The sequence below is a fragment of the Onychomys torridus genome, chromosome 8 (genome assembly GCF_903995425.1).
Source record: "Onychomys torridus chromosome 8, mOncTor1.1, whole genome shotgun sequence".
NCBI classification, from domain to species: domain Eukaryota; kingdom Metazoa; phylum Chordata; class Mammalia; order Rodentia; family Cricetidae; genus Onychomys; species Onychomys torridus.
This window is the reverse complement of record NC_050450.1, coordinates 9432509-9450886: the sequence shown is the minus strand read 5'-3', so window position 1 is coordinate 9450886 and position 18378 is coordinate 9432509. Positions and strand designations below refer to the sequence as shown.

Below are 18378 nucleotides of genomic sequence, written 5' to 3'. Positions count from 1 at the left end.
CTCCAAAGAGCTGATGCCCTCTTCTGATCTTCATGGGCACTATACACACGTGGTGCACAAACATGCATGCAGGCAAAACACCCATACACATAAACTAAAAATAAAGGGTAAAAAAATAATAATAAATTTTAAAAACTTCAAAATAAACTATCCATATTTCCTTATTCAGAGGAATAATTGGTCCTAGAAAGACAAAAACCAAACAAACAAGAACAAAAATATTTCTCTTTGCCCCAGACATAGGCCTAACTCAATTCTTTCCATGTACTACTGTAACAGAAAGGCACATCACAGGAAGTTTCATATTAGCAAGAACTTTCTGGAAAATCAGGAATCCTGAGTCAATTTGCCCAAAAAATAGACAAACTAAAAGAGTTGCTGAATTAAAGCTTTTGTCCTACAAAAGCCCAGACCAGGAGATTCCATCAGGAGACAATTCCATCAGGAGACAATTCAGAGAGAAGGAATAAGAATGAGCCAGTGCCCTCTGAGCCAGCAGAGAGCCCAGAGAATCATCTAGAAGAGGCTAGCTCTTGACACTGACCATTTCTGGGGCAGTTCAGGGGTCTACAGGCAGGGAAGGCTTATGTGGGCACTGTGCCGGTCTTTACATCCACAGTGGCGTGGCCAGGGTGACAGCCATCTGGAAAGGATGGAGTCACCTGTGGTGGCTGGGTCCTGGGCTACCACGTGCAGCAGTGTGATGGAGGAGAACACCAGTATGTGCACAGCGCTGGCCTTCTGGAACAGGGGTCCGGCTGTTCAGCTCCTCACGGGCAGCCTCGTTCAGGACACTGGCCTGGAAACTCTGCCGAACAGTTGAAGCTGGAAGCTAGACTGGACTGGACCAGGGCAAGACACATACTCAGACCATGTCCTGGGGACCCAGACAGGAACTGCAGTCATCGGAAGGGCGAATGGCCACAGCGGAGCTTCAAGACCCCACCCTCACAGTGACATAGTAGACCCGGCAGAAGAGGGCAGGAGGATAGAATGGGAAAGCCTAGCACCCAGGAGCTCAGGGACAGGAAGGATGTGACAGTCAGAAGTGGCAGTCAGAGGGCTAGAAGTGGGGGTGCAGGGTAGATAAGACTCCTGGCCTTTTGGCCCCCAAGGGGCCAAGACTCTCTGGAATAAAGGTTGGTGTGAATGCCACCCCTTTTTCCTTATTCAGGTAGTCACGGTCCAGAGCACATGTCTGTCATTACAGAAAGATGGGGGGGGGGGTATGATTGGGTGAGGGGAGGAGGGAGGAGTGGAGGCAGGCACTGAGCCACAAGCCTTTAGTCCCAGCACTTGGGAGGCAGAGGTGATTGAAGGAGGAAGACGGAAGAGAGGAGGAGAAGAGGGAGAGAAAGAAAGGGAGGAGGGGAAAGAGGAGGGGAGGAAGGAGAGAAAGGAAGGGAGGAGGGGAAAGAGGGGGAGAGGGAGGAGGGGAGGAGGGACAGAGAAAAGGACAGGGAGAGAACGACAGAGGGAAGGAAACAGAGGGAGGAGGGGAAAGAGGAGGGGAGGAAGGAGAGAAAGAAAGGGAGGAAGGGAAAGAGGGGGAGAGGGAGGAGGGGAAGGAAGGGAGGAGGGGAAAGAGGAGGGGAGGAAGGAGAGAAAGGAAGGGAGGAGGGGAAAGAGGAGGGGAGGAAGGAGAGGAAGGAAGGGAGGAGGGGAAAGAGGGGGAGAGGAAGGAGAGAAAGAAAGGGAGGAAGGGAAAGAGGGGGAGAGGGAGGAGGGGAAAGAGGAGGAGAGGAAGGAGAGGAAGGAAGGGAAGGGAGGAGGGACAGAGAAAAGGACAGGGAGAGAACGACAGAGGGAAGGAAACGGGGGGGGGGGGTGCACTTACCATCCCAGGCAGGGGCTGACTGTACAGGGAGGGGTGGGCTGTGTGCAGGGAACCCAGAGCCAAGTCCTCCGTCTTGAGCAGCTGATCCCCTTGGCTCTAGTATGTGGTGGGACATCGGCCCAGGATGTCTACCTGGGACGCCCAATAGAGCAGTCAGCCCCCTGCACCACCTCCATTCCACGGCCCCTCCCTTCTGGCTCTGGCCTCACCTCCTCAAAGGTCTTAGGTTTGTGGGCTCCCGGACAGCTCTGCACAAGGCTCAGAACTGATCGCTTCACATTCAAGGCCCAGCGTGGCTCAGAGTGGTGGGACACAAGTGGACCACTTGCCCGGCACTGAAGATGAAGCCAAGAGGATTGCGGCCCAGAGTAGCCCTGTGTAATGAGGGATAGTGTCACATGGGCCACAGTGACTCTGTCCTGCAGATTTCCCCCATAGGGAACATCTGGCTACTGTTTCCCACATCTCTCTGCTCCAGGATGACTCCTGGGCTTGCCAGCAAGGGGAAAAACCCACAGGCAGGTGAGTTCATATAAAAGAAGTTCTTGAGAACTGTCTGAGCTCTGAAACTTCCCACTGAATTCAGAATCTGTTGCCCCAACCAACACCCGAAGGGCACCCAGACCAGCACTAGAAATCCGATCATGTCAGACAAGCTTCCACTGAACCCACGAGGTGTCTAGGAGCCTGATTATTACCAGTCCCCACTACAGCATCACCTGCCAGAGAACAGCATCTCCAGCAGGGGAGAAAGAGAGACTTGGTCCTAAACCGTAGCTCCCTATTTTCCTTTATTTTCTTTCTTTTTTGTTTGTTTGTTTAGACAGAGCTTCATACACCAAGCTGGTCTTGAACTTGCTCTGTAGCCAAGAATGACCTTGAACTCCTAATCTTCCAGACTCTACTTCCAAGTGTCACTACACCTGCCTTATTGGTGCTGGGGACTGAATCCAGAACTTGATGCATGCTAGGCAAACACTCCACCAGTTGAGCTAACCACATTACTGTGGATGGGGAGTAGGGATGGCATTAATGAGGACTGAGCCCAGGCCGCTCATGCTGAGCAAGCACGAAGTCACTGAGCTACAACATCACCCTTTCCCTCCCTCCTTCCTTTTTATTTTTTTCTTTTTAGAGATTTACTTTTATTTATTTATATTTTATTTTGATTTTTCAAGACAGGGTTTCTCTGTGTAGCTTTGCACCTTTCCTCGAACTCACTCTGTAGACCAGGCTGGCCTTGAACTCACAGAGTGAGTTCTGCCTCCCGAGTGCTGGGATTAAAGGCATGCGCCACTACCTCCCAGCGAGATTTACTATTTAATTGGATGTGTATGAGCATTTTGCCTGCCTGCATGTATGTGCACTGTGTATGTGCTTGGTGCCCACAGAGGCCACAAAGAGGACTTCAGATCTCCTGTAACTGGGATCAAGGGCAGTTGTAAACCACTTGTGTTTGCTAGGAACTAAACCTGGGTTCTCTGGAAGAGCAACAAATGCTCTTAACCAATGAACCATCTCTCCAGCTTTTCTTTTTTTTTTTTTTTTTTTTTTTTTTAAGACCAAGTTTTAGCACAGGCTGACCTTGAACTAGCAACCTTCCTGCCTCAGCATCTCTGGTAGCTAGGATGACAGAATTGTACTACCTGGTCCCCCATCTTCTTCTGCAGGTCCATTTGCATTTCCTGAAAACCTACAATCTCTCCCCTCTCCTGTTCCCAGACTTCAGGGCTCTGGGGCTCATGTGGCTTCTGAATACAAATGCATATGCTGTTTCTACCTACGTATATTATTTCAGCTACAAAGTTGGCTAGAGCAGAGACAAAGTCTCCTGTCATACACAGTGGGTAACTCACCCCCCAAAAATACACTTCAGTACAGACAAGACAGCATGGAGCTAGAGCGGAGGCTAAGATCTGGACCCAGACAGCTGGTTCCAAGGTCAGAGGCCTCAGAACCATGGGAATTGCCTGAGATTCTGTCACTGTGAAACAGGCCTTGGAAAATCAGTGTTGACTCCAGACTTGGGCCCAAAGGAAACTAGGCGAAGTATCAAAGCATGATTGTCCTATTGGACTCCTTCACTGTGGACACCTGCTTAGCTCCTACTGGGCAGCACGTGTGCTGGTCAGTTTCTATTGTCAACTTGACACAACTTAGAGTCACTTGGGAAGTGAGAGCAATTGAGTAATTGCCTAGATCAGACTGGCCTGAAAGATTGTCTTGATTGAGGATTGATATGGGAGGGCCCAGCCCACCGTAGGTAGCAGCATCCCCAGTCAGATGGGCCTGAACCTTATACAGCACCTTATAGGGAGCTACCTTGTGAGCCAGTAAGCAGTGTTCCTCCAGTGGCTTCTGCTCTGACTTCCCTCAGTGATGGGCCAGAGGAGTGCAATCTTTCCTTCCCCCAGTGGTATGGTCATAGTGCTGATCACAGCTACAGGGCACAGACTGGAAGAGCATGCTACACTGTATAACCCATCTCATCCCTGTCAGGGCTGGAGGCACAGCAGTAGGTCAGTTCTAAGCCTGTGCTCACCTTGGATTCCAAGAAGAACAAAACAATATGCTCGTCAAGTAGGGCACATCACTTCCTAACAGAGGGCAACTAGCCATGAAAGAGCAGGGATGATCATCTTGTGGGCCAAGTATTCCCCTCAAGCACCGACAGCGGTAAAGACTTCTTCAGACCACCTTCAGAACCAGAACTGAGACAAGGCCACACCTTGCCTGGGACAGCTTGGTTATACAGACCTCTTCTCTACCCCAATTCTTCCTCTAAAGCTCATGTCAATACCCAAAAGATGGATGTGGGTCCTCTGGGCCCCTGCATCTGTTCTTCCCAGCATGCTGCATTGATCAGGTTGCCTCTCTGCTTTCCACAATTACTCAGTTCTCAAATTGGTGTATTGGGATGGGTGGCCAAGCCTAGCTTGTGTGGGCTGCTGGAGCTCTGGCTTTTACCCTCACACTCCAGGTTACAATCATTCAGACTAGGCAACCAGGAATACAACAGCACACAGCAGCCAGGGAGGTTCTGGGAGCCGACTGAGCCCATGCCTCTGGGCTCTGCTCTCTCACCTGTAGGATGGCTGGTCGCTAGAAGGAGGTGGGGAGAGGAGGGAAGGGATGCTGAGGCCAGCATCCCTGCGTGGATGCAGGAGACCAAGATGGTCCAGGATGAAGAGGAATGACACACTCCCAGCCCACAAGTCAGAAAGTAACGCAGGCCCTTGAGCAAACAAAATTGTCCCCATTTCCACCTCCCAGGGAGGCCCTTCTCCCCTTCTCCTCCAGTTGGTGTCAGGGATGGGGGTCCTAAGGCAACATCTGGGATCTCAGGCCCTGGGCTTACAGAAATGCTAATGGTGCTGCCTCTCTCAAAATACAAGTGTCAGTCTGGTCCCAGGAAAGTGACAACCCCCAGAGCCCCTGACTTAGCATTTCTGATGAGGAGTGCGGGACAATAGGCCCCTTAGAGCCTTTCAGGGGACCCATCTGCCCCTGGCCAGTATCTCCCACCCCCTGTCCCTGTATTCCTAGACAGAGGCTTTATTTTTTTTTTAACAAATGAATTTGCAATAAAAAGGAAGAGGAATCTGTCAGACGGGCGTGCGTCTTCAGGCTGGGGCTTTCAGCCCATGTCAGGGAGCCCTGGGAAAGCAGCCTAAGGCGGGGATCCAGGCTCGGCTGGGTCATAAAAGGGCAGCTCAGCTTGGGGCAGGCAGGACATTGCCTTTTACCTCCTCAGACAATGGGGAAGGGAGACCAGCTGGCCTCAGGGGACAGAGATCAGAACCATCCAAACCCTACACAGGGGCTGTGCCCATTGGTTAACTAGCAGATATGAACTCTCTGCCTGCTGCAAATGAGTGGCAGGCAGCAGTCGGGAGTCCCTCCATCAGAAAAGAAGCCATCTGGTGATGTTACCTGGAGTCACTTGAGGGTCCTGCGACATGAAAACGCTTAATGTGGTCTAGCCCAGTCGCTTGACAGAGTCTAAACATGAACATAGCTAAGTGTGGTGGTGCACAACTGTGATCCCAGCACTCAAGAGGCAGAGGCAGGATCATGAGGAGTTCAAGGCCAACCATGGCCATGTAACAAATTTGGGGCCAACCTGGACTACAATAAAACCCTGTTTCCAAACAAAACCTGTCAAGATAAACCCTTATTTGACCATCGCACTAAAGTGACATCTCTTCAGCATGAGCCCCCCCCCCCCCATGGCCTTTCCGGTCTGGCTTAGTGTCTCCAAAGCCCGTTAGTCCTGAGAAGGGGTTATGGGCTCATACAGAACTCCCAGGCCAGAGTCTTACTTCAAACTCTCTGACTCCTTCAAAACCTTCCCCTATGGCCCCAGGACAGAGGTCACCTGGAAGTCCTGAAGCTGAAGAACAGAACACTGTGAGGGTGACAGGCCTCTTGACGCCCCCCAGGGTTAGAGGCCCCAGTTCCTTCCTCAGGGAGAAGGTTCTGGATCCTGGTGATGGAGACCCAGAGACTCCAGCCGTAAGTCATAGAAACAGCCAGATGCTCCCTGCTCCACATTTGTTCTCATTTTACCCTGAAAGATCTTAAAGTCTAATAGGAGAATTCCTGGAACAGGACCCTACAACCTAAAGTAAGCAGGGATTGAGTGGTTGAAGGAAACGGCATTACAGCCAACCCTGATGACCTGAGCTCGATCCCTGGGACCCACAATGTAGAAGGTGAGAACTGGCTCCTTACCTCCACATGTATACCCACACAGAAAACAGTTAATAAAGATTCTGCCAATGACATGGGTCTAAGTGACCAACAGTGTCAACTGCTACTGCAGAGGGCTAATGACAACCCAGAACATAACCAGTTCTGAATATATACAAACATCCACCAAAGACAAACAAGGTGATATGCCATTGGATGGCCGGGTATCACCAGGGTTGGTGGTGTTTATTCCAACAAAAAATTGACTTTCTAGAATCAAGTAGAGTGGTGTCTCCTGAAACCCCAGCACCCATGTAAAGCTGAGAAGTGTGGCTCTTGCCTGTAATTTTAGCTCTGGGGTGCGGTGGGGCAGGGGATGACTAAGGAAGGAAGATGTGGGTTCAAGGGCCACCCTGGGCCACATTTGAATTCCAGGCCAGCCTAGGCTATGTAGTACCTGGGGGAGGGGAGAAGTAATTTTAAAAGTTGGGCTGGGCATGTAGCTCAGTGGTTGACTGCCTAGTATGCATGAAGTCATGAACTCTACCCCAACACTGGGGGAAAATAAAAAGGAACTTTTAAAAAGTATTTATTCTTCAGGTGTGCCATACACCTTCAATCCCAGAAGAGGTGTGTGTATGAGGGGGAAGAGGGTGTTCACGTGTGTGTGTGTGTGTGTGTGTGTGTGTGTGTGTGTGTGTGTGTGTGTAAGCCAGAGGTTAACTTTGAATGTTTGAGACTGCGTCTGTCACTGAATCTGAAGCTTGTGATTTTGGCTGTGAGCCTCCTGTCTCTGTAGCCCGGTTGGTTACAGGTTACCTGACTTGTGTCATAGTTGCTGGTGGTGTAGCAAGCACTTTACCAACTGAGTCAATCCCCAACTCAGGTCCAACTCTGACTAAAGGATTTGGCTTGGTTTGACTCACCCACACCTTGAACCTTCACACTTGACCCTCAGTCAAGCTGTCTCCATATCCCATGTACCTGTTTCTTCCTGCTAGGCCACTGAGGTATCACCTGCAACCAAAATAGTATCCCTTCCATAACATACACCCCTCCCTGGGAACCTCACCTCCTGAGTCTACAGTGCCTTGCAGAGATTTCTGTTTATTAGATCAATTGGAAATTTAGGGACAGTGTCCATTCCCTAGTGCCATCACAGCCTCCCGGCTACGCAGACACTCACCCATAAGGTCATCTCGAATGGGCCTAGCACTTCAAGGACAGCCAAACCCTGGAGGCCCAGGCCATTTGCCTCCAGTGGTGCCCCCTTCAGGCTGGTGCTGGTGTTGCTGGAGAACAGGTAGGTGTATCTGGTGCCCACAGGGAGGTGTGGCCCTGCTGTCTCTGGAACCAGATGGAAGGAACAGTGTCACCTTAGCAAATGCCACCCAGCATTGTTCCCACCTCCTCTTTCCATGTGGACCCCAAGATGCTAGCCTGGCTTGGAGAAGCCAGGGAGCAGCAGACCCTCGAAGAGCTCAGAAGAAAACAAAGACACTCACAGAATGTGCTCAGCCTTGACTAGTCTCTCTTCTTTCAGGATGTGTGGGTATATGCGTACACATGTACATGTGTGTGGGTATATGCGTACACATGTACATGTGTGTGAGTATATGCGTACACATGTACATGTGTGTGTGGATATGCATATATGTGTGGAGGCCAGAGCACACCTTGGCTGTTGTTCCTCAGGTACCTAATTTTGTCTTTAGACAGGATCCCTCACAGGCCTGAAGCTCCTTGACTCAGCTGGGCTGGCTGCTCAGAACGCCCAGGACCCAGGCAATGGGCTTGCATGTGTGAACTACTATACCTGGGTGGTTTTGTGTGGATTCTAGCGCTTGGACTTGGACACTCACATTTATTGGTAAGCATTTTACTGACTGAGCCTTCTCCCTGCCACCCACTCCTCAGGTGGATGTTCCTTCACCACTTTACAGAAAATGGGTGTGAGACTCCAAGCGGTTAACAGACTTAACAAATGCTACACCCAAGCCTCAGCAGTCCCCGCCAGCGAGATGACTTAGGAGGCAAAGGCCCTTGCCAACTAGCCTGAGTTTGATCCTTGGGACCCAAAGGTAGAAGGAAAGAACTGACTCTCTGAAGTTGTCCTCTGACCTCTACACATAAGCATGCATGCACCACCCCCAACACACACACACACACACACACACACACACACACAATTTAAAATAGTATAAATAAACAAACGAACAACCTTGGCAGCCTGGTCCTCCTCTACTACCTTGATAAATATGAAGTAAGAATGGGGCTGTTAGCCAGCCTAGACTGGGATGTCTTGCTGGGGAGGAATTGCTAGTGGGAAGAGTGGATGTAAGGAATTGAGGTGACTGGAATTTTCTAAGCCCACCTGATGGAGAAACGTGAACATTTCATTGTCTAGTGTCACTCTGTCATAGCCTCCAGTCCCCAGGATGCGTCTCTCTTCCTTACCAATTGGCTCCCAGAGTTTTCCGGTCTATTCCTCCCTGAAACACAAAGGGATGCAGGACCTAAGACAGTTGTCCACTTGGGAGCTCTACAGCAGAAGGACAGCATGGCTTGGGGGCCGAGGTGGCTTGCTGTCGGAAACATGCTGTGTGGGTGGCATGGTTCTCCTCCCACTGGTTTCTGGGAGCACAGCCAAAGGACCTATGGGACTGTTCTTCACCCCACCTTGTAGCTCTGCCATGCTCTGCATCACCCTTGTTCTGGCTCTGCCTCAGTGGCCTAAGACTCCTGGATAGAGGTGTGACTCAGTGTCCCTGGGAGACGCACTCACCTTCACAGGCCACCATGCAGGCCACCTCCTCTCCGGTCTGTGAGTCCGCAGTTTCTGAAAGCACAATCAGAACAAGGACAAGGTGAGACCACCCACCTGCTGGGGGGTGCAGGGGAGCGCTCCAGCTCCTTACCTGCTGGCCAGCCTGCCCTTCCCCAGTTCGGACACCAGTACCAATGCCCCCAATGGCTCAAGCAGGTGTGCCTGGAGGTCCTGTGTGTCCCTACCTCTTTCTTCTGCCACAATCCCGACTCTGAGGCATCTGCACCCGTGAGTTTTGTCAATTCCACCAGCTGCACTTGTCTTCCCTCCTCTGATCCCTCCCTCCCTACACCCTTCTCTCCACCCCCCTGCCCACCCATCCATAGGGCCGTGGCTCCAGCAAAGCTATACCCTCTCTTGCCTAGACACCAGGAGAGCCCTCTGCCTATCCCATGGCCACAGGGTGCAGTCAGCAAAGCACAAGTGTGAAGACTGGAGTCTGGATCCCAGAACCCACACCAAGTCAGGCACAGTGGTGCACACTTGCAATCCCAGACAGAGGGAAGAGAGTCCTAGGCTTGTGGCCAGCCAGTGTAGCCTTCTCTGTGAACTTCAGGCCAAATGCAAAAAGCTAACTCAAAAAACAAGATGGATAATGGAAGATGATACCCTAGGTTGACCTCTGACCCCTACTTGTACTGGTGTGAGCATCTCACACACACTCACACACTCACACGGGAGTGTGGGAGGTCTGCTTTCTCATTATAAAATCTCAACCACAAAGCCAGCCTCCACCTGCACCTCCTCACCACGCCCACTGGCTCTCACCCTCTAGCCACCCTGGGGCTGCTCTGGCCTTTGCACAAGCTATTCTGTCTAAACACTGTTCCTTCTGCTCTCTGAACTTCAGGAGGCTTTCCATCCCAGAAGAAATGTCTCTCCCCAGACCCCCTTCTGCCTAGAGGAGGTCTTTGCCTGTCCTTCTCTACTTCAGCACTTTATCCATAACTCTTGTAAAAGCTGTTTTAATTATCCTGACTTAGTTAACTTTGTAGCCATCAGCTTCTGGAGAAGAATTCAGCACCCAGTAGAGAATGAAAAGGTTGAGTGAACGAACGAACTCCAATCATATATTTGCTGACAACCAGCAAAGGCTGCCGTCATTTAAAGACAGAGGCTGAGACTTCAGGGACCTTGGCTAACTCATGGCTTGTTAGCAAAAGAACCAAGTTCCCACACAGCTGGGCCTATTCCACAATCTTGTTACCTCTCTGCTACAAATAAGAATAAGTAGGGGCCAGCGAGATGGCTCATAAGAATACTTGCCCCCAAGGCTGAATGACCTGAATTCGATACCCAGGACTGATATGGTGGAGAAAAACCCAACTCTTGCAAGTTATGATCTGACCTTCACAAGTGTTCCTTGGCATGCAAGGCCAACACATATACATACACACAAAATAAATCAAATTTAAAATTCTTTAAACAATTACATTAAATTTAGCAAAGAGTGGCTGGATGAAAGGGATGGAAAGATGGGATGGAAAGGAGGAAGTAAGGAAGGACTAAGAACAGATGGACAGGTGGATGAAAGGGATGGACAGATGGATGGACACATGGATGGGTAGATGGATGGAAAGGAGGAAGGAAGAAAGGACTGAAGGACAGATGGACAGGTGGATAGATAGATGGATGAATGGGTAGTTGGGTGCATGGGTAGACAGACAAACCAAGAAAAGCCAATGATCTGTGTCAGACAATCGATGTCATGACACAGAGGACATGCTGAGTGTGATCAGACACAGCACAAGCAAGCGGCTGCCCAGCCTCCCTTCAAGCTGCTGAAGACCCCAGGAAAGGTCCAAACCCTTCCCAGGTCGGCATCCTATTCCGCACAGTCCCACCTCCTCCAGGTCCTATCCATGCCCCTTGTGGTCAGAACACATCTGTAGCTTTCCTACAGCGACTTTTCCAGAATGCCACTTCCATCCTCAGCCCCAGCACCTCAGCTGTTGGCCATCACTGTTCCAGTCCATGTGATCCCTCAAGACACACCCCACATCCTCACAATGGAAGTGTATTTTACACCGTATCACTTAGACCTGTACAAAGACCCCAACATCACAGACTAACTGGAAGGATTGCCCCACCCTGACATTTTGATTCATTTACCAGAACCCTCTTTCCAACAAAGCAGAATATCAGTGGGGGAAACCCATACCTGAAAGACAGTTAGCCTAACTGATTTCCTCCCTGCTTGCCTCAAGTCTGATAACTAGGCCCCATCCATGTTAAATCATGTGTATAATTCACCCCCAGATTTTACAGAATGAAAATAAATCTAATACTTTTCAGTATTTGTTAATGGTAGCTTGGATATATGGGATTGAGAAAATGTTTGGGGAGTAGGGGGAAGCTGTGTGCATGTGTGTATGCATGCGTGCATGCATGTATCTTCTTGCATATATGCGTGTATCTTCTTACATGTGTGTCATGTGTATACACATGCATGTGGAGGTCAGATTTCTTCCTCAGTTCTCTCCATGTTATTTTTTTAGATGGTGTCTGTCACTGAACTGCCTGGTCTAACTGACATGGGAAGCCACAGGGACCCTTCCCGCCTCCACCTCCCAAGTGCTGGGATTACAGACAGTGTGTGTCACCATACCCAATCAATAACCATGTTATAAGAATTCATTTTTGTTGTTTTGAGACACAGCCTAGTACGTAGCCCAGGCTGGTCCTCCTGCTTCATCCTTCCAAGCATTGGGATTGTAGGGATCCATCACCCAGTGATTGGTTTTTGGTTGGTTGGTTTTGTTGTTTTTGGATGCCAGAGGAGTGGGTTTGTAGGGACAGAACCCAGAGCCTCATGCCTGCCAGGCAAGCACTCCACAGTGAGCTACACCCCCAACTCCCTTTTAAAGACACAACATCTAACATACTTGTGCACAATCATCCAACTCCTCCTGCTCACAGCCCCAGCCTCCTGCTGGGAGCCATGACGGATGGTCTCCATTTGCTTCCCTGCAAAGCTACACACTGCAAGCAGGAGCGTCTTGACCTTCCCGAGGAGCACATGTTCCAAGAACCCTCCCATTTCTCAAGCACTTAGAAAACAAAATACACTGTATTTCACACACACACACACACACACACACACACACACACACACACAAAGTTTCTGAGAATGAAGTTCATTGGTAACAAATCCATAAGAAGTAACCAGGAAGTAAAGGCACACACGTACACACAAGGCAAAGTCTTCATCTGGTTCTACAACACATGCAGAGGTCAGAGGACAGGACAGCTACTCAGAACCAGTTCTCCATCTGCCATGTGTGTCCTGGGATCAAACTCAGATCTTCTGGTTTGGTGGCAAGCACCTTGACCCTATGAGCTATCCCATGACACCATTTATTTATTTAGAAACAAGGTCTTGCTATGTAGCCCAAGCTGGCCTAGAACTTGTAGCCCTCCAGCCTCAGCTGGTGTGCTCCAGCATATCTAGATCACATCCACTAACTTCTGAGAAGAGGTCTGAAATGGCTTCTCACTTCCAGGGGCAATGTAGATCCACCACTCTTCACTCTCTTAGCAATGATATACTGAATCCCCAGTGAAGACAAAGGAGCTTGCCACCATCCTGTGTTCCACTGATCAGTCATCTCTGGCTCCTGGGCACTTGAACCCTCACTAGTGTATGAGAAACTTCTAATTAATTGAAACAAAAATCTGATACTCAATTCAGGTACATTGTGGTACACGTTGGAAATAATAGTTCCTGCCTTCTCCCTAAATCTAAAGACAAATAAAAAATTTTCAATGAAACTTTAGGGTCCCAATTGAAAAAAACTAGGAAGGTGTGGTGGTGCACACCTGTAATCCCAGCACTTGGAAGGTGGAGGCAGAAGAATCAAGAGTTCAAGCCCCCACCCCACCCCACTATCCCCACACACCCCACGGGGGAGAAAAAAAAAAGAAAAGCAAAAAAAGAAAAGCCAGGCATGGTGGCACACACTTTTAATCCAGCACTCAGTAGACAAAGGCAGGTGTATCTCTGTAAGTTCCAGGCCATCCTGGTCTGCAGAGAGTTTCCAGGACAGCCAGGGTTACACAGAGAAACCCTGTTTCAAAAAACAACAACAACAACAAAAAGAATTCAAGGCCACAGAGCCTGACTACACAGTGGGTTTGAGATCAGCCTGGGTTACCTGATACCTTGTCTCAAAAAACCAAAAGTTGAAAAAGCACCAAATGGAAAATGTATATTAGATTTCAAAAGATGGAACTATACAGACATTTGATGCTTTCTAATATTTATTTTTGCCAATCTTGAGTTTAAAACACGTATTAAAATTCGTATTTTTAAAACGTTAAACTGGGAAAGTTGCCGCCCCATCTGGTCCCCTTGTCTTCTACTCTCGTACTATCCTGTGCATCTCAGCAGTCAAGGAACACAAGCAAGTCTGTCTCAGCCTCCTCCAGAACTTCACCCCAGCAAGGAGAGCAACTATACACCCCTGCACACCAGCCTCCCCGCCCCCTCCCTGGGGGTTCAGGTCTAGCCCCCAGCAGCTTTTGTAAACCCTACCTTACCTGCTCCAGGAGGGCAACAGAGGGAGAGGAGCGGCAGGAATTTGTTAGTTAAGCTCCTTTCTCCCCAGCAAAGTAAAGCAAAGGGGGTGGTCAGACGAAAGGACATTTGGGGCGAACCTGACTCCTGCAGATCGGGGTGGCTGCCCTCTCCATGCTACTCAGAGTCAGAAAGCTACGTGTTTACTTACTCCCTGAAGTCACTCCTGTCTGCACCCAGAGCAGGACCAGCGCTAGGAGCCCGGTGGGTACCAGCATCAGCATCCGACAGGGACAGGGACAGGGGAGCCCAGAAACCTCAGCTCAATCCCTAGAGGAGCCTGCTCTGCTCCCTTCAGACCAGGGGAGAGGGAGTGAGGTGGTGGGGCATAGACTAGCCAATCATAAGCCTGTGGGGACACGATTAGCTCCCTGGGGGAAGAGGGAGGAGGGGGCTTGTGATCACTAAGGGAAAAACCCTGTTTTGCCTTGGAGGAAGCACTAGGAACTGTGAGGTCTCTGGCAGGTGGTACCGGGTAGCTGCACGGCCTTGTTGCTGTTTTTTTTTAACATTTATTTGCATATCTGCATATGTGTCTGTATACATGTGTGTCACAGCACGTAGGACAACTTGCAGGAGTCAGTTCTACCATGTGGAGTTTGAGCTCCAGCTTGGCGGCAAACTCCTTTACCTGTTGAGCCATCTCACTGGCCCTGTGTGGTTCTTGCTTGTTTGTTTGTTTGTTTTGTTGTAATCTAATATATAAGACACAAAATTGACTTTCTTAATGCATATAATTCAGTGGCCTTGGGGACATATAAGCTACTGAACCACCATCACCACCTGATAGGCCCATGGTCCACTGGTTAGCTCGGCTGCCGTCTCCTCTGCTGGAGGAGGCAGGTGGCTGTGAGGTAGATCTACAGGGCCTCGTCTTGGTGCTGGGAAGAATGTCTGTCCCAGAGAATAGGGAGAGGCAGGCCCGCTCACATCTACCTTGTACTTCCCAAGCTGGCCTCAGTTTCCCTCACTCCAGAGTTCCCTCCACTGCACCGTTTTTTGCTGAGCTCCAGGTGTCGAAGTCCAGCCTTCAGGGCAAGCCGCTGTGGCAGACAGTCTTCATGAACTGCTTGGCTGAGGTAGGACATCTACAGTCAGCCCCACCACTCAAAGTGGGCAGCTCAAGGCTGGCCCAGGGGCTTGGAGGGGAAAGTGCTTGCTGCATAAGCTTGAGGAACTCATTCAACTCCCAGCCCCTTGTAAGAGCCAGGCATGTGGCTCACACCTACAACCCCCCTGGGGAGGTCCAGACAGGAGGGTCCCAGATCTGGCTGGTCAGCTGCTCTAGTCCAAATTAGTGAGTTCCAGATTAAAACAAACAAACAAACAAAACAAACAAACAAAAAACACCTCAGTCTCAAAAACTAAGGTGAGGGTCTGGAAAGAGTCCAGATCCCCGCACCCATCTTGAGCAGCTCACAATTGCCTGTAACTCCTGTAACATCAGGAGATCTTCTGGCCACTCTGGTCACCCACACACATGTGGCACAGGAGCACATGTGTGCACACGTACACACACCAAATAAAATCTTAAAAAGAAAATAGGTGACTAAAGGCTTATCTGATGCCCTCCACTCCATACATTCACACATGTGCGTGCATACATGGACATGCACACACAGTGGACAGTCTGCTGCATGTTAGTGTGTTCATAGACCTATGCATCCATCACATTAGACAATTTTGAACTATTCTCATTGCCTTGGAAGGCAACCCTGTAGCCATTAATCCATCATTCCGCTGGTCTCGGCCCTCACCTCCACTTTCTGTTTTTATGGGTGTGTCTCCTGGAGAGCTCACACACACACACACAGAAGAGCCTGGCACATAGTCTTGGCATTTGGCTTCTTTTTCAATCAGGTGATGTCCCCATCTCAAACATATTACTGTCCAGAGCCCTGGCCACAAGCCTGAAGATACAGCTTCTGGCAGGCCTATGGCACTTTCCAGAGTGACTTCAGGGAGGAGTGGGAAGCTGAGTCCCAGAAGGCTGGGCTGAGGGGTGACGGCCCCAGTGTGGGCATGGAATGTATCTGCAGATGACATTCACACACTGAAACAGTGCTGGACAATGAATTCTCTAGGGGCGATTTATGAGGAGTTTCTTGTGACCTCCAAGAACAGACCACAGCAGTTATAAAATGATAGCACTGCCTTCAGGAAGCTATGTCTAGAATCAATGAAGCCCTCACATGGATTAATTCCATCAGCTCTGGGGTGAGTTCCCCACTCTGAGGTGGAGCAAGTCTCAGAGAGGGTAAGTCACTCCCCCAACGCCCACAGCTTCTGAGGGTTTTGGCCCACTCCGGCTGCAGTGGCCTGGCTCTTTTAACTTTGTGGCATTTCTGAGCCTTTCCCTGCCTTCTTCCCTGGGATTCTGCTCCTCAGCCTGTGGCCTGGACTCTCCCCATTCAGTCAGGAGACTGAGCCAATCTTCACCATCTCTGTTGTGTGGTCTCCAGGCCACAAGGAAATGCCGACAGAATGGGCATCCTACAACTGATACCCAGGCCTCACACCAGACACAGAACCACCCGGGTGGCCCTGCCTCCCTCCTCCCAGCCATCTGGTGCCTCATTGGGTCTGCTGTCACCCCAGGCTACTGTGATCTGCCAGGCAGGGCTCTACACCTCCAGCCTCACCTCTTCATGTCTATAGTATTGCAGGCTGAACCCCATGGAGCTCAGGGTGTGGGACAGCATTCACACAGGTCTTCCTGACAAGTACCTCCTGTGTTCCCTCCTCTACTGCTGGAGATAATGTGATGTTGCTTCCACTTGCCGCACATGACCAGAGGTCAACAGGCCTCCTGTACACGGGCCAGGAAGTCAGGAGCCCTCATCTTTCTGAGATTTATTTTCTTGGTTCTGGGGACACAGTCCAGGGCCTTGGTCATATGAGACAAGTGCTCCCTGCACATCTGCAGCCCTAGTCTGACACTATTTGGCATTATTTTTAACTTTTGTGTTTCTTTTTAAAGAGCATTTATTATTTTATGGGTATGTGTGTTCCTGAGTATCCATATATGCGGTGCATATGTGGGTACCCACAGAGCACAGATTCAAGTGCCAAATCCCCCAGAGCTGTAGCTGTGGGCAGTTGTGAGCCACCCAAATTCAGTCCTAGGAACCAAACTCTGGCTCTCTGTAAGAGCAGTGAGCACTCTTGACTGCTGAACCATCTCTCCAGACCCCAGGTTTGTTGTTTGCTTTTCATTTTTTTTCCAAGACAATATATCCTTGTTCACAATTTTAGGTTCATAGAAAACTGAAGGAAAGCCAGGGTTTCTCACCCATCCTGCCTCATGTCTCTAGCCTCCCCACACTCCACAGTCCACACCACAGAGCCCCAGGTGCTAAGAGCCATGGGCTTACAGATGCACATTCCACCAAAACACGAGGCTTAAATCTGAACTGGGAGTGATGGTGCAGGCCTATTGTCTCAGCAACTCAAGAGGCTGAGGCAGGAGGATCAAAAGTTCAGTACCTGCCTAGGTGATACTCAGAAAAGCAAAAACAAGCAAAAGAAGAGATGGGTTGTTGTATATATGTTTTTATTAAGACACGGTCCTATGTAGCCCAGGCTAACCCAGAACATCTGATCCTCTGCCCTCCATCTCCCAAATGCTAGGATTATAGTTGTGTATCACAATGTACTGCTTTACGGAGCTGGAACTTGAACTCAGGGCTTCCCTCTTCCTAGGCAAGCGCTCTACCCACTAAACTACATGCATCCTTAGCATTCCTTTGCAAACAGACATGGATGCCCCATGGGAGAGAAAAACTCACCAGTAGAGGGCCCTCAAGCTGCTGGAGCCTGATGAGGCTGTCTGTGGAAATGCTGCCACATCTGTTACCTTTGAAATGAAAGGGATCAGGGAGAATATGTCCCCTGTTCATCAACAGTGAGTTAGAAGACCAGGGGTGAGGGAGGGGAAGAGACTTGTTTCTGTTGAATTGTTCAATGAGCTGTGTGACCTTTGAAAATCAGTTTCTTCATCTCTCTGCACTCATTAACTCACTGGTGAAAATCATTCACCAAGTGTTTCCTCCTGTGTTTAGATGGAGAGTGAAGGCCAGAGCAGAGGCGCACAAGAGCTGTCACATGATGAACTTAGCATGGCAGACTTGGGAAACAGATGGTGTGATTGTGCGGCCATCAGACACAGCAAGGGGGATTTGTGTCACTAGAGTTGCTCAGGCTTGGGCACAGAAGCAGTACAGATCAAAACCAGCCGTTGTGTTTCTCCACAAACACCCATCTACCTGGCCCGGCCATGTCAATCCCAAGTATTTCCCCACACAAAGAGACAGGGGGCCAGTAAGATGGCCCAGCTGGTAAAGGTGCCTGCTGCCAAGCCTGACGATGAGTTCAATCCCCAGGACACACGGTGGAGGAGAGGGTAACTCTTGAAAGTTGTGCTCTGACCTCCACAAGTACACTGTG

General features: G+C 49.9%; 1 protein-coding gene across 1 annotated transcript in view; it reads right to left on the bottom strand.

Annotated features, from left to right (window-relative positions):
- The window catches only part of LOC118588235, a 99768-nt gene extending 85612 nt beyond the window's left edge, over positions 1–14156 (bottom strand). The window contains 9 exon segments of the mRNA XM_036194444.1: positions 663–763; positions 765–832; positions 1838–1969; positions 2047–2147; positions 2150–2211; positions 6160–6230; positions 7716–7876; positions 9315–9368; positions 14084–14156. Of these exon segments, the coding sequence (XP_036050337.1) occupies positions 663–763; positions 765–832; positions 1838–1969; positions 2047–2147; positions 2150–2211; positions 6160–6230; positions 7716–7876; positions 9315–9368; positions 14084–14156 (823 nt within the window).
- Between the last annotated feature and the right edge of the window lie 4222 nt (positions 14157–18378).